The sequence below is a fragment of the Nilaparvata lugens genome, chromosome X (genome assembly GCF_014356525.2).
Source record: "Nilaparvata lugens isolate BPH chromosome X, ASM1435652v1, whole genome shotgun sequence".
Lineage (NCBI taxonomy): Eukaryota > Metazoa > Arthropoda > Insecta > Hemiptera > Delphacidae > Nilaparvata > Nilaparvata lugens.
The window spans coordinates 94,043,302-94,057,447 of NC_052518.1; the positions used below are offsets into that span (position 1 = coordinate 94,043,302).

At 34.8% G+C, this 14,146-nt stretch overlaps 1 protein-coding gene across 1 annotated transcript in view; it reads right to left on the reverse strand.

Moving 5' to 3' along the window:
* Nucleotides 1–14,146, reverse strand: part of LOC111044752 (WASH complex subunit 4) — a 156,063-nt gene that overhangs the window by 124,913 nt on the left and 17,004 nt on the right. Inside the window, exons 9-15 of the mRNA XM_022329972.2 lie at nt 13,589–13,822; nt 11,764–12,099; nt 9,693–9,812; nt 8,636–8,798; nt 6,711–6,865; nt 3,883–4,062; nt 2,472–2,712 (exon numbers count right to left, since the gene is read on the reverse strand). Of these exons, the coding sequence (XP_022185664.2) occupies nt 2,472–2,712; nt 3,883–4,062; nt 6,711–6,865; nt 8,636–8,798; nt 9,693–9,812; nt 11,764–12,099; nt 13,589–13,822 (1,429 nt within the window). The remainder of the gene's footprint in view (nt 1–2,471; nt 2,713–3,882; nt 4,063–6,710; nt 6,866–8,635; nt 8,799–9,692; nt 9,813–11,763; nt 12,100–13,588; nt 13,823–14,146) is intronic.

Genomic DNA, 14,146 nt, shown 5'->3' on the forward strand with positions numbered 1-14,146 from the left:
GCTCGTATAACGTTCAGGAGAGCGAACATTTACTACTTTCCACCAATACATAATAATTCTGACAAATTCAACAGTGCCTTCAACAAAGATATCATTTTTATTTTGCAGTGCAGCAATAACTTTCTCATCAAAAAGTTTGCATGCAAAGGGCACATTTTGTCTTTGTCTGATATGCCCCATCGATGTAGGTTTTTTTGGTATCTCCCTCGTCTGTTCTGAATCTGTTCAGTCTCACCCACACCTGTCAAGGCAGCTCAAAACCATTCACCCTCCTAGTTGGATCATCAACTATGTCCTTGTTTCTCACTGAAATAGATTGCCAAGCTTCGGTCCACAGTCAATGTGTTTGAGGGTTTTCTGCCTTGAATTGATAGTGGAGGCTTCTACTCTTAACTCATCAGTATAGGCGGTGGAAATGTTATGAAAAAAAAAATATTTGAGCTCCTGAAAACAATAGAGCTATGAAATGAGTGATATTATCACACATATTTCTGGTTTAATCACATTATCTCAACAAATTTTACGCTAAACCTCAGAATTCCACGATCTTTATCTTCACCTGTCTTCAACATTCTTTTCTGTACCATCATCTTCCTCATCCTTCTTTTCTCTGCCATCTTCTTCTTTTTCTTCACCATTCTCATCTTTCTGTTCCGTATCATCATTGTTTGCAGGTTCTTCCTCAGTAGGCTGTTCATCTTGTGGAGGACTTGGAGTATTTTCATCTTCATCATCACCAGTTTCCAAGTTGTTGGTTTCCGGGGTAACGTCATCTTCATTTGTAGCTGCCTCATCCTTGATCGGCTCGTTATTGTTTAGCTCCGAAATACTTGCGTTTTCGTTGCTGGACTCCACGTTATTTTCTTCGTAGGCTGGTAATCCTTTCTTCAGAGGATTTAAAATGTACTCAGCCTTCGATTATCACATATAAAGCAAAACATATTGAAACCAGTTTCATTTAGTGCATATGTATTTAAATTTCCAGAAGAATTGTTTAATTATTAGATATAGAGCTACAAATTTATCAAATACCGATGAAACCATGAATGCTTATTTTCTGACTGCATTTTTAACTTTTTTCTCATCTAGGGAAATACCTTCTAGTCGGCCTCCTCTATAACAAAGCTTACCTTGCAGATTTATCTAATCAAAATTCACACCAACAACCTTTTATATTAGTTGGAGATTCTCACACCGTTCCTTCAAATACTGTATCTGAGACTGCTTCAAACCAATATCTGATTTTATGTTTCCTGACAATTGACGCAGATACTTGGAATAAAGAAGATTGAATAGACCTGAGTTTTTATCATATCATAAGCAGATGGAAATGATAATGCTATATAAAGCTACGTTTACACTATGTATAGCTGGTGAGCTATATAAAATTTGAGCTACATATAGCTCTGCTAGATGTAGCTCTTCTATAAGTAGATTCAACGCTAATTTTATGTAGCTCTGCTCTAATTAACTTTGATGCCATTACTTGTTGCAGAGCTACATAATTATAGTTTGGAATAAACCAGTATTCACTGCTCAGTTCCCAGTCCCAGCCAGATGCCGAAGAAGAAGGTAGTTCTTGCAGCAGCCGCTGCTTTCGCCGCAGCTACTGTGATATTTTCAGCACAGAGGAGTGAAAGAAAATATTGGATAATTTTGTCTCTGATCCAGCCAAATTCAGTCTCCATCATAATATATATAATATACACAATGATATATACATCAAAAAGAAATGCTCGCAATGCGCAATAGCCTACTAGCACCTTGACAACAAATGAGTACAGTATATCTGGTGTAAACCTAGCAGGCACTAAACAGCTGCAAACAGCTGCGGCAACCTTCCTTCAAGGACAGTACATCTACATCTAGCTCTGCTATAAACAAAAATTGACATGTGGAGATTCTCTTTGATGTTCACCGAAAATTTTGGATAGCTCATTTTCTGCTATACAGCTGAGAAAATAGGCTTAAAACTGCTATATAGCAGGGCTATAGTATAATCTTACCAGATTTTAAGTTATGTGTAATTCAGAATATAAACTGAAATTTTTACTTGAATAATTGTGCATTATTCGACTGAAAATATTGTTTGGGCTTCTAAAGCTAGGTTCACACTATGTAGCAGAGCTACATAGTATATAGTGTAGATTATACTATAGCCGGGCTATATAGCAGATCTCCAGTGTCACTTTTTGAACTTGTAGCAGAGCTATATAGCTGAGCTACATGTAGCTCTGCTACATAGTGTGAGCCTAGCTTTAGAAGCCCAAACAATATTTTCAGTCGAATAATGCACAATTATTCAAGTAAAAATTTCAGTTTATATTCTGAATTACACATAACTTATAATCTGGTAAGATTATACTATTGTTATAAGATTGTTACTATTTCTACTAATAGAAATTGCTAATGGTAACAATGCTTTTTTCGATGATGAATTATTTATCGAAAGATGGAATACTATTACTAACCAATATGTGTGATAAGAATCCTGAACTTGTCCATGTACGTCAGGCCATCCACAGTTCCAAGACTTTGAATATCTTTGTTCAGTTTGACGGCTCTTTCATAAGGATACTTGAAATTCAATTGGTTTCGGTTCTCTTGAAAGTAATTGAATTCCTTTAGAAGTTTCGATTTTATATGATCATCATATAGAAATTGTGATAGGATATCCAGCTTCTTTCTCAAGAATTGGTAAGTGAAATTCACCTATAACAGACAAAAAGACGATCCTCAGCACTGACAAATAATCTTAAATACAAATTTATATTATTTATGAATTCCTTTATTCAATAATCATGTGAAATACAAAAATGAGCGCAAGAGTAAATTCTATCGATTTTGAAATATGTTCAACACATTGGGCCATATGAATAAAGTTAAGAATTTGCTTAAACTTCTAAAATATTGAGCATATGCTTCATTTTCTATGAATAAACGTGAGCTTTACCTTTTGCTCATGCTCATCAAAAAAATAGTTTGAGCATTTGCTCAAATGTAAAAGCTTATACTCAAAATTGTATGAATAAACTGGAGCATTTGCTCAACTTTTGAAGCAAATGCTTCAAACAAGGTGAGTCTAGTCTAGAGCAGCTTTTCACCTTTTGCTCATAGTAAAATGGCTCACCTAATTCTTGTGAGGAAGAGGAAACTATACCAATGATCACAACCAATAGTTGAGAACTATAAAACTTTTTTTAGATTCAACCATGATATATATCATTTATTATCATTTTTCATTATATCATTTATTCATTTTTTATCATTCCGACAAAAAAAATAAATGCAAAAGATACCTCTCAGATATTCAGATATAAAGATATCCATCACAGAATAGGAAATAGGCATTTAAGAAGATGAGAGTGTAGACGATTATAAGAAGGCTATTGAGATTATAAGATTATGCTGAAGATTATTATAGAGATGACATTTTTCACGCTATTATTTCAAAATTCAGAACTCAACTAACCTAAAACTCAATTCATACATAGAGAACAGAGCAGACGACCAAACACAAGCGGTACCTATATTTGCATATTTAGCGCTTACGTGAGTAGCACTTCTAACCTTTCACCATAAAAACAAAGTAAGGCCAATCAGCTGATGAAAAATCTTTAATACGTGACCATTTTTGCTCCAGAGTTCAGGAGCATAAGGTGAAGCTTATTCTTACAAAAATGAGCAAATGCTTTTGCTTCTACCTAATGCTCATGAGCAAAACCTTATGCTCCATGCTTATGCTCATGAGAATTTGCTCAGTTTTTATTCATATGGCCCCATTATCACAAATTCATTTAATTGGTTGATTCACTACTGAGTAAATAATTTTGGTGGAAAATTCAAAAAGAAAGTTGAAATGTTAACTTTTGAGCTACTTACCGTTGTATTCATGATACCTGTACCATGGGTTCGAATAGAATTGGCAACATGTCTGATATTGATCGTATTTAAATGCTTGTTGTTACTCGAACTCTCCACAAATATCTGGTTGTTTAAATTGTACATGTACTTCGAAACGAATATGTGGATGTTCCTCATAATTTCCAAGACATCAAGACCCTGCAAAAATTAGAGAAATTAGAAAGTAAAGATAATAGGAGTAGGTTATTCAAGCAATTTATTACTTATTATACATTTATTTAGATGGAAAGCACATTGGGAGATTTAAAGTAGGTCATTGAAGAGAATTACAGTTTCTACAAGGTGCGCCAGAGAAACTTACTTATTTGAATGGTCAATAGAAACAAAAGTACTTCAGATATTGTTTTAATCTTTTTTTATATGAGAATACAATATCTCAATTTTTTTCCATGCAGTCTTGAAAATGACATCAGACCAATGGCGACCCTCATTGCGCATACACTGATGAAGTCGATTTTTGAAATTTCGTTGCAGTATATCAATCGTTATGTTGGCAATGGCGTCTCGAATATTGTTCTTGAGGTGTGGTATGGTCCGTGGTCGATCGACATAAACCAGGGATTTCAAATAACCCCGTAAAAAAATCGGATTGACGAATCGCATTTGGAAATGACCCTTGTCACTAAAAACAAAAAGACCTCGTCTTCAGCAGGTTGTTGATCAGCATATCACATGCATTTTGACGGGCAACAACATCGCGTTCAGTCAATTCTTGAACAACAGCCAATTTTCATGGAAAATTCGTCGAACAGTGGAGTCAGAAATTGCCATAACAGCTGCGTGTTTGCGAGCCGAACGCCTGGAAGAACGCACAACTGACTGCCTCACTCTTTCGATGTTTTCTGTAGTTCTGATGGTTCATTGAAGTCCATTTCTGGGTTTAGCGACACTTCCACACTCCTGAAATGAGTTAAACCACAACAGAATCGAATTATGGCCAGGAACGAGTCTGTGGGGAGGAATTTCAAATCGAGCGCGGAAGGTGATCGGTCATTAGAAATGAAGCTCTCAACTGCGAAGGCCTGCTTCTCTCTAGACCATAGCATGATGGCTAATTTATTTGAGGGAGGATAAACTTGATCCCCTTCTGATGCGTCACCCTCCTGCCCCTCTACACGATCAATTCAACGTATGGGATTTTATTCGAATAAGTGAGTTTCTCTGGCGCACCTTGTAGAATATATTAAATCATTACTAAGTTAAACGAATAAAATATGTGGATATACCATATAATTTCTAAGACGTCAAGACCCTGAAATTAGAAATAGTTACAAGAGCAGATTTTTCTAGAAACCTAACACCTTAAGTAAAGATTTCCATTTCCTGTTCACGGACAAGGGCTTCATGAAGCAGCACTTTGTGAGCAGTAATTGTTTACATTATTATTTTTTATTATAGATGATGGTATATTCTCTCAATATTTGATTTTGTATTTTGCTGCTTTTCAATGTAGCCTATAATTATTTGATGTGTACCGATGTGAACAATAAAACTTGATTTGATTTGATGATGATGATGATGATGAGAAGAAATGGATATTAAAAGATTTCAAGTTCATTGAAGAAACTGCATTTGATTGTTATATATCAATGTATTACTTTTTTACTGGAGCCTGAATTCTAACTCTTGATTGAAAAAATGTACACTCAAGAACTATTTTGATGCATGAATGTGCAGTACAGTTGAAAACGAATAAAAAGGATAATAGAGTATTAAATTCAATTGCTCAATCAATATCAACTAGTAAGGAAGCCTTCTTGAAATTAGATTAATAATGAAGGACCCTCATAGTGGATGAATATTAAATTGGATTTTAAATTTTAAATAAGTCTAATAGTGGTTTAAGATAAGAAAAGATAATATTTTTTATTCAACACAGTACACTTATACAGTTGAATAACGTCGTTATTCAACGACGCACGATTTATTTGTTTCGACTGACAAGAAAAATGAAATTGTCAGTAGGTGAGTATGAAAATAAAGCTGAGAGCTAATGTGTGTAATTTTGTATTTTACATTGATTAAACCTAGGCAAAAGTATGTTGTAGATCGTGCATATGTGTATTTTTCATTCTTGAAAAAATTGAAACGATCGAAACAAAAACCTGCAAATATAGGAGCGCCAACCTTTGTTGGCGCAAACCGCACAAAAATTGACCAAGTCCAAATTATTAGGATTCACTGGTTCTAAGTAGATTTATTAGTGTTTCAACACATGAATAAGGTATAATTAAACGAAAATCCAAATTAAATGTTGTAATTCACCCCGAAGACTTCTGCTACTGCAAATATTGACAACAGAGTAAACAGCTAGATGGAAATTCGATGAGCGCTACAATTCAAAAATTATTTGTCAGCCCGGAAAATCGAACCCAGTACCTCCTAATTGCCGGTCACGAATGCTCACCCTTACACCAAACTGACAATCTCTGGATAGCAGCGCTAATTTAATTAATAACTTAATTAGTAATTTTTCATTTTATAATTTTTGAATAGTAGCGCTCATCGAATTTCCATCTAGCTGTTTACCCTGTTGTCAATATTTGCAGTAGCAAAAGTCTTCGGGGTGAATTGACCATTTAATTTTGATTTTCGTTTAATAATAATTACAAATTCATTAGCATTTGAATAATTATTGCAATATCTCAGCAATTTCCATCTGTAGACATAGATAAGGATTGATTTTTGAACAGGAACACAGTTCCTGAGAGTTTCTCAAGAATGATTTCTATTGATGTAAATTTAGTACCCCTATAGTATAAGCTTAATACTCGTAAGGATAATACCTGTTCCAAAGTTTGACTAGGGAGATTGTCTTCAACGGTGACAAGACGATACTTGTGCTTGGCTAAGCTTCTCATTTCTCCATACGTACGCCAATCATGCAATGCAACGGTGGTTAGGTCGTAGAACGTACGTTGTAGATACGATTCTACTTTGCCTGAAATGTTTCAAAAGTACAGTATTATTAATACGACTGAATACTAAATTATCTACTAGATGTCGAAATAAACAAAAAATTAATTTTATATACAGAAGATCTTTTAATAATATTTTCCAAGTATACATTTAATATAAGCTTTGATTGCATATTTATAATGATATTTGTAACATATAGCTCACGAACAAATAATCATACAAAGATTAAGAGTGAACATTGCACTAACGATTAAATTCCACAGTCGAAATGCATACACATTTGACCAAATCATACATCAACAAGCCAGGTTTAAGTGGAATTAAAATAACAAGTTGGTTCTGAATTGTTATTTATGTAGACTAGTGTAGCATTATTTTCCCCAGACACGTAAATTTGAAAATAATATTCTGAAATGTGTCCAAATTTGGAAGTGTGTTGAGTATTTGGAAATATCAAGTTGTATAAGGTGGGCCGTCCACTGTAACCGATTTCGTCCGAGCTAGCATCGGCCGAAAACTACCGAACTCGTCCGAACGATCCCCCAACAAAGAACGATATAGATGCTCGTCCATTGCAACAGGTTCATACGTCCGTGCACGGCAGTCTCCGGCCGATCAAGTTTTAGATCCGAATCGAATGGGATTATCCGGCTCTATACGGCCGAAGTGGAGCTGAGACAACATCATCCTAACCTCAAAGCTGTTTCACAGTCTTGTATGTTTTTTTAACTTGTTCTGTTTTATAAAGTTGTAACTATGGACGGTGAAAGGTTGATAAGTTTGGTTCAAGAGCATGTTCCATTGTGGGATAGCAAAACATATCATCGTCGTGATGTTCAAAGGAATCTGTGGACAAAGATTGCTGAACAAATAGGATCTGAAGGCAAGATTATTGTAATGAATAGCTACCAGTTATTTAGTGGATATGTTTTTATTCAATTTTCAAAATCTCAATTTAATCATTGTCTATGAAAAATTTTGGTGGCTATGATAGTAGTTAATTCAATAATATTGGCAACCAGCCAAATACTGAACTAGACTGACGTAAACGGTTCCAATGGACAACCATATTCGGCCGAATTAACGGCTGGCAGATTCGTCCGATCCAACGGCCGAACGGATCGGTTGAATACGGTTCCAGTGGATGGTTACCCTAAAAGTGTAGATCAATGATCTTTTTGCTAAGGGTGATGCCTACGTGATCTCTAGCGGCTTGATCTTAGGCAATGAGTTGGATGATAATAGAAGATGAGTGGACCTTCAACGTACGTAGGTTTCGAGCTACCGGGAAGCGATTGGCAAATATTATATTTAGAGGAGTTCAAGTGGTCACCATAATCTCAAATTATCTAAGGGCAACCACGCTTCTCTAAATCATGGTATGAAACAAGCCCAAATTTTGTTTCCTGTATAGTATCAGAATAACCCTGAGGTAAGAATCCTATGAGGTATGAAATCACACATCCTACCACTAAAATATAAACGTTATAAAGGAGCGTTATAAACTTCGGTCTGCTAGCACCGCCTGGTTCGTGGGTTCGAGTCCCCCCGATTGCATGGACGTTTGATCATCTCATAAATTCAGCAACGCCCTTTCCATTACCCACGCACAAGCAGAAAGCTCATGACGGCATCATCCACAATAAGAAAAATATCATATTCAGTCAATTACTGTTTCGAACGTTTTAAACAGTGTGAATAATTTACAACTAATACACGATTCTCACTAAAAAAAAAAAAACATTTTCCAATTTCAAGAGATGAAGGGATATGAAAAATATGAATCACTTACTTTTGAGGTGAATATAGCTATGAAACAGGAAAATAGACTCAATGTTGGAAAGATCTGTCAAGTCGCACTTTAATTTCTTCAAGTTTGATTCATCGTTCCTTAAATGAGAATGGATCTGCAATCTCAGATTTGTTTCTATGTCTTGACATAAGGCATTGATGAGCTGTAATTAAAAAAATTGAAGTTTCAAATTCAGGTGATAAAACATTACTCTCGGAGTGAAAGTACAATAAGTTCACACTAAGTTTGAACTCTTGATTGGTTTCTGTAATTATACATAAGGTAAATTATGTAAACAAACAATTATTTTTTTGTCATAATTTTTGTATTGATGTTAAATAAATAAATTTTGAATTGAATTGATTTCAATAAGAGATATGAGTAAAAATGAACAACCTTTTTTAATTTTGTAATAACTGATACTATTTCTTCTTTTTTGTAGGCACGACCGTTTTTGGTGAATTATGCCATTCTCAAGTATTATAAAACAATCGAGAATAGCATAATTATCCGGAACCGGTTGGAAAAAAATAAAAGGGTACTATATTACAAAAAAAACTATCACATAGCCAACAAATCCTATACAATTGAATCATGAATATCTTTATTTTGTACTAAGCTATCGAGAGAGAAAAATTTCAAGGACTCAAGGTCCAGCCTTTTCTCTCTCTCTCTCAATCATTTCAATTAAAAGTACAAATGAAGAATAAAGAAGAAGTATAAGTTAAAATAGAACATTAAGTATCAATATGACTCCAAAAATTTAGAGGGTTCAGATTGCATATGAAGAAAAATCTACCACGATAAAGAATTTTCAAGTAATTGATTAATTGTAATATCTAATGACCAATTTAAAATGAATAATACATGTTTTATTCAAGAGAATAATGTTATTGATTCATACAATAAGTACATCATCAAAGTTATAAGGGGAGAAAAAAATAAGGTAGCCTTGTGCTATTCCTCTCCCAACCTTAGATAAGGTTACAAATAGACCGAAATAGGATAAGTCTTGATTCTTAATTAAATTTAAGTCTTAATTTTGAAGGAATAGTACCTTGTTATCAACATAATGCAACAGCTGCTCATCAACTGTTTGAAGTAACTGGTTGGCATCATCAATATGATTCATCAAACATCCATCAAAATTACTGTCTTGAGCGGCATTCAACATGTACTGCAATACAACAATTACAAAATTATAAAAACATTACAACTAACAATTGAAAATAAATTCTGATTATCACTATGAAAGGAGTAAACCATCTACTTGAATGAACATTTTAAACAATGAATATAATGGGAGTGGTTCACATGGGGAGTGGTTCATATAATTCTAATTGTTTTAAAAAATGAGTATGAGTGAGATTCAACTTGAACAGATAAAATGGAACCACAAAATCGACAAAAAATATAAAATAAAATAAAAAATTGATAAAATGAATAGAAAATTCTGGAGAGAATAGAAATATAGAGATCCAGGCACGTAGCATCGTCTCATTCCTCAATCTCATCTATCTAACAGGGTAGGAAATTTCTTCAATTTTGATAAGAAGTTATTGTTAAAATAAGTGTGATTATGAAAAGTCTTCAAAAACTTGTTGAAATTTACCATTTTTCAGTACAAAAAAATGACAAGAATTGAGAATGGAATAGGTTGTATTTTCTACTCAGGTTATCTAAAGGGGATTATTGTCAGGTTTGTTTCTATGCCTTGACATAGGACATTGATTAGCTGTAATTCAAGAAATTGAAGTTTCAAATTCAGGTAATAAAACATTACTCTCGGAGTGAAAGTACAAACATGTTAAGTTTAAAATGTAGAGCTGGCATGTAACATGTGGCACGTACACACTGAGCTCAATAAGAACCGGAGGAAACAGTGATTGAGACAGCTGTGTTTTGTCTAGTTTGGCTCGTTTTAATTGAAGCAATTAAAACCTGTCAGCTTTTTATATTTTCAGTATTCCATTCCTATAAGCTGCTTTATTTGAAAATGCTCCTCAAACAACATTATTCAGGGTGAGTTTCACCAAATTAACGTTAACGTTTCGCTTAGTAATCTCCAATTAGCTCTAACTGATGACTTTAACGAAAGATTAAGAAATTTGATTTTACAAACGAAAAATAATGCTACGTTACTAAACGAGGGATTAGAGTGGATCACGGTGGCAGTGAGCCGCCATGTTTCACGTTGTAAGCATGTAAAACCTAACCTAGAAAATCCAACTAGATTCAATTCAACATAGTATTCTAGTAAATTAAAATTTGGCTTTAGTGTTTTAATAGTTTTTCTATAAATCGTTTGTTTTTGTAAATAATAGTATTAGTTGGACCTAATCAAATTTCAAAAGCTACAGAATGTCTTCAACCATTATGTCAATGTTGGCGAGAAACAGACAGAGATGGAGAAACCTGGGGGAGGCCTATGCCCGCTAGTGGGTCTAGTTTCCAGTCAATAAAAGTGATTGAAGTGATATAAATATGTAAATATAACAAGAAGATTAACTACAGAACTGTATCATTTATGAACTTTGATTTTATTTGAAGAAGTATTCTTTTAAAAATTGTACATTTCTTTTTATGTAAAAAGATTCTGGAGAATGAATAAAGGCTTTATTTATTGAGAATTAATCTAATGAAAAATGTCTTAATCGTAAAAGCAACGAATAAATAATTGAAACATATTATAACAAATTACTTTCAACATGACAGTAAACAGAACGCCGCCATTTTTTTCTTAACGACAGATTGCTGATGTTAACTGACAAAATTTGGCCGGTCAACTCTATAACACCTCATTAGCTCTATCGGCGTGTGGTGAAATCCAATTTTGTCAGTTAAGGGCTGACTATAGTTTGCTCTTCCTCTAACGACAAGATTAGTTCCTGGTGAAACCCGGTCTAACTCTATAACAGCTCTAACGGCGTGTGGTGAAATCCAATTTTGCCAGTTAAGGGCTAACTATAGTTTGCGCCTCCTCTAAGGACGCGTTCGGTTCCTGGTTAATCCGGTACTCAATCTTAGATTATTATTCAAGTAGTAGAAACTACTTATTGTGGTTTTATCCCATATTACATGAACAGATAAGAGTACTTAGTTTATGAAAAGTTTGAAACAATACTTACAATCAGTCTTTGAAGATCCAGTTTGGTGTCCCTGAGTTTATCAAAGTAGATGGGCAGCACAACTTTATGCCAGTAGATGAATTCACATTTAGAGAGCTTATTGACTGTTAGGTGCAAGTTTTGCACATGCTGCAGGCAAAACATGATCTTGTTGATGTTGGCAGCATCGTCTTCACTGAACGTCTGCTGGTTGTCTGCTCTAGTGAGCGATATGGCAAGGTTGGCAACGATCAGCCTCACAACTGTAGGCGGTCCATCCAAAGCACGCTCCGCTGTTACTAGTGAAGATAACGTATCCACTTTTTCCATGTACTTTTTATCTCGCAACAACTTTTTCTGAAAACAGGTACACCCATGAGTTTCATAATGTCTTGTCATGAGTTTAATAATGTCATTACTTACTATAAAGTAAGTAATCTGAAATGAAAGTAAGTATTGTAAGTAGGAGTCAGTAATGTAAAGTAACAAACAGTATTTGATGTAAAGAAAGGTAATGTAGAGTGAGTATTGTAAAGTCAAATCAAATGTATTCACTCGAAATTCATACAGAATATTCACAAAAGTATAAAACGACAAGTTACAAGGGAACAAGAAACTAGTTACGACATGCATTAGGGTATGCATAAGTGAGAAAATAAGGAGCAAGTGAGAGAGTGGGTACGCGACTAGGTGCCACCCCGACTACTTGTCCCCTTTTAGAACCGGTTTTTAGGGGACAAGTAGACGTGAGCCACATCCGTCTACTTGTCTCCTTTCTGAGGAGGTGACAACTAGTCGGGGGGACACCCTGACGCAAGGGTGCGAGGTGTCAAGCTGTCGTTTACGGTCATGACTAGTTGGCACCTTTGGTCCAGTAGGTGTCAAGTAGTCGGGGGGACAACTTGACGGCAATGGTATATTTTTACGAGGGTACAAGTAGTCGCCTATGGCCAAAATGACCAGGTGTCAAGTAGTCAGGGTGACAACTAGACGGCTACCCGAGAGTGTCACTAGCTCGAATGGGACTCCTCAGTCCTCAGCATGTAGCTGAGGGGGGAGCACAGTTGTCCGGAATTGCAGTAGCATGGCTGTCTGGCAGGGAGGAAGCGTGACTTGTATGGAACTGCAGACATGGAGGTCTGGTAGGAAAGAAGCACGGCTGTCTGGAACTGCATTAGCATGGCTATCTGACAGGGAGGAAGTGTGTCTGTCCTGAAGCAAAGCTGAGCGGAGTATTGCTTGATTTAGAAGTTTGAGAAAACGTTGGTGCCCACGCGATGGAGCCAACAAGATTGAGGATCAAATGCTGCTATACCTAAATGTTCAAGTTTCATTAAAAATCCTGAGAATCTAAATTGTTTGTTTTATTTAGTGAAGGTGAATGTGTGGCTTGAGGGCAAGCCAACTCATCAGAATGGCCGAATTGTAGGAAATATTTCATTTGAAAGTTACCATCCCACACATGATCTTAACATGTGTTTGAAATGTTACTAATTAAAGTAACAAGCTCACAAAAAATAAACATTGAAATTGGCTCAAATAATTATGTTGTAAAACGAAAATTAACAAGAGTTTATGAAGTGAGTTGGGAAAGTCTTATTTTGAAATATAAGGTATCCTGCATACAATACACCAAACTTTTAATCCTAGGCAGTAATACAGAATGATGTTTACAACGTTCAACTTATTGTTGATTTATTTCGCCAAATAATTTTGAAACAACTAACTGCATATTATAGTAGAATTTCTATGTTAGTTATAGTAGTTGAAGAATATTACTTAGTATTGTAATTATATAACTGAGTTGTATACAAAACAAGTTGGATAATTGAAGAGATTTACTGACCTTAGTCGCTACAATAATAAGCAACGCTCTATAACAAAGCTGATGAACGATCTGGCTCAGATGTTTGGAGATAGTTACATTATGTCGCTGATACATGGACTCGATTCCTTTAATTATTTCTACAAATTTACACAGTATTAATGCCGAGCCTTTTGCCATCGGTTGACCGGCGAATCCATGGAGATTGATTAGTAAAACAGTCAGTCTTTTCATTCTTGACATCAATTGAATTCCCTGTACAAGATAAAAATTAAGATTAAAATTAGATCATATGAAAATAAAAGGAATAATAACCCTGTATAAGTTGATAGTAAAATTCAGCAACAACAATGGAATTTGAAATCAAATAAAACAGCAGAATATGGCAATATGTTAGTGTATTCATATATAAACTAGGACTGTAAATTTTGGATTTAAATTTGCATGATTCTATCAAAATTGGGCTTATTAGTGTCTAATTGGATTAAGTTTATTATTTTATCTCTGTTTAATTTTGCCGCCTCATAAATATGAAATTCTTCTTGAACATTCAGTTTTCAACTTTTATTGTCATAATTT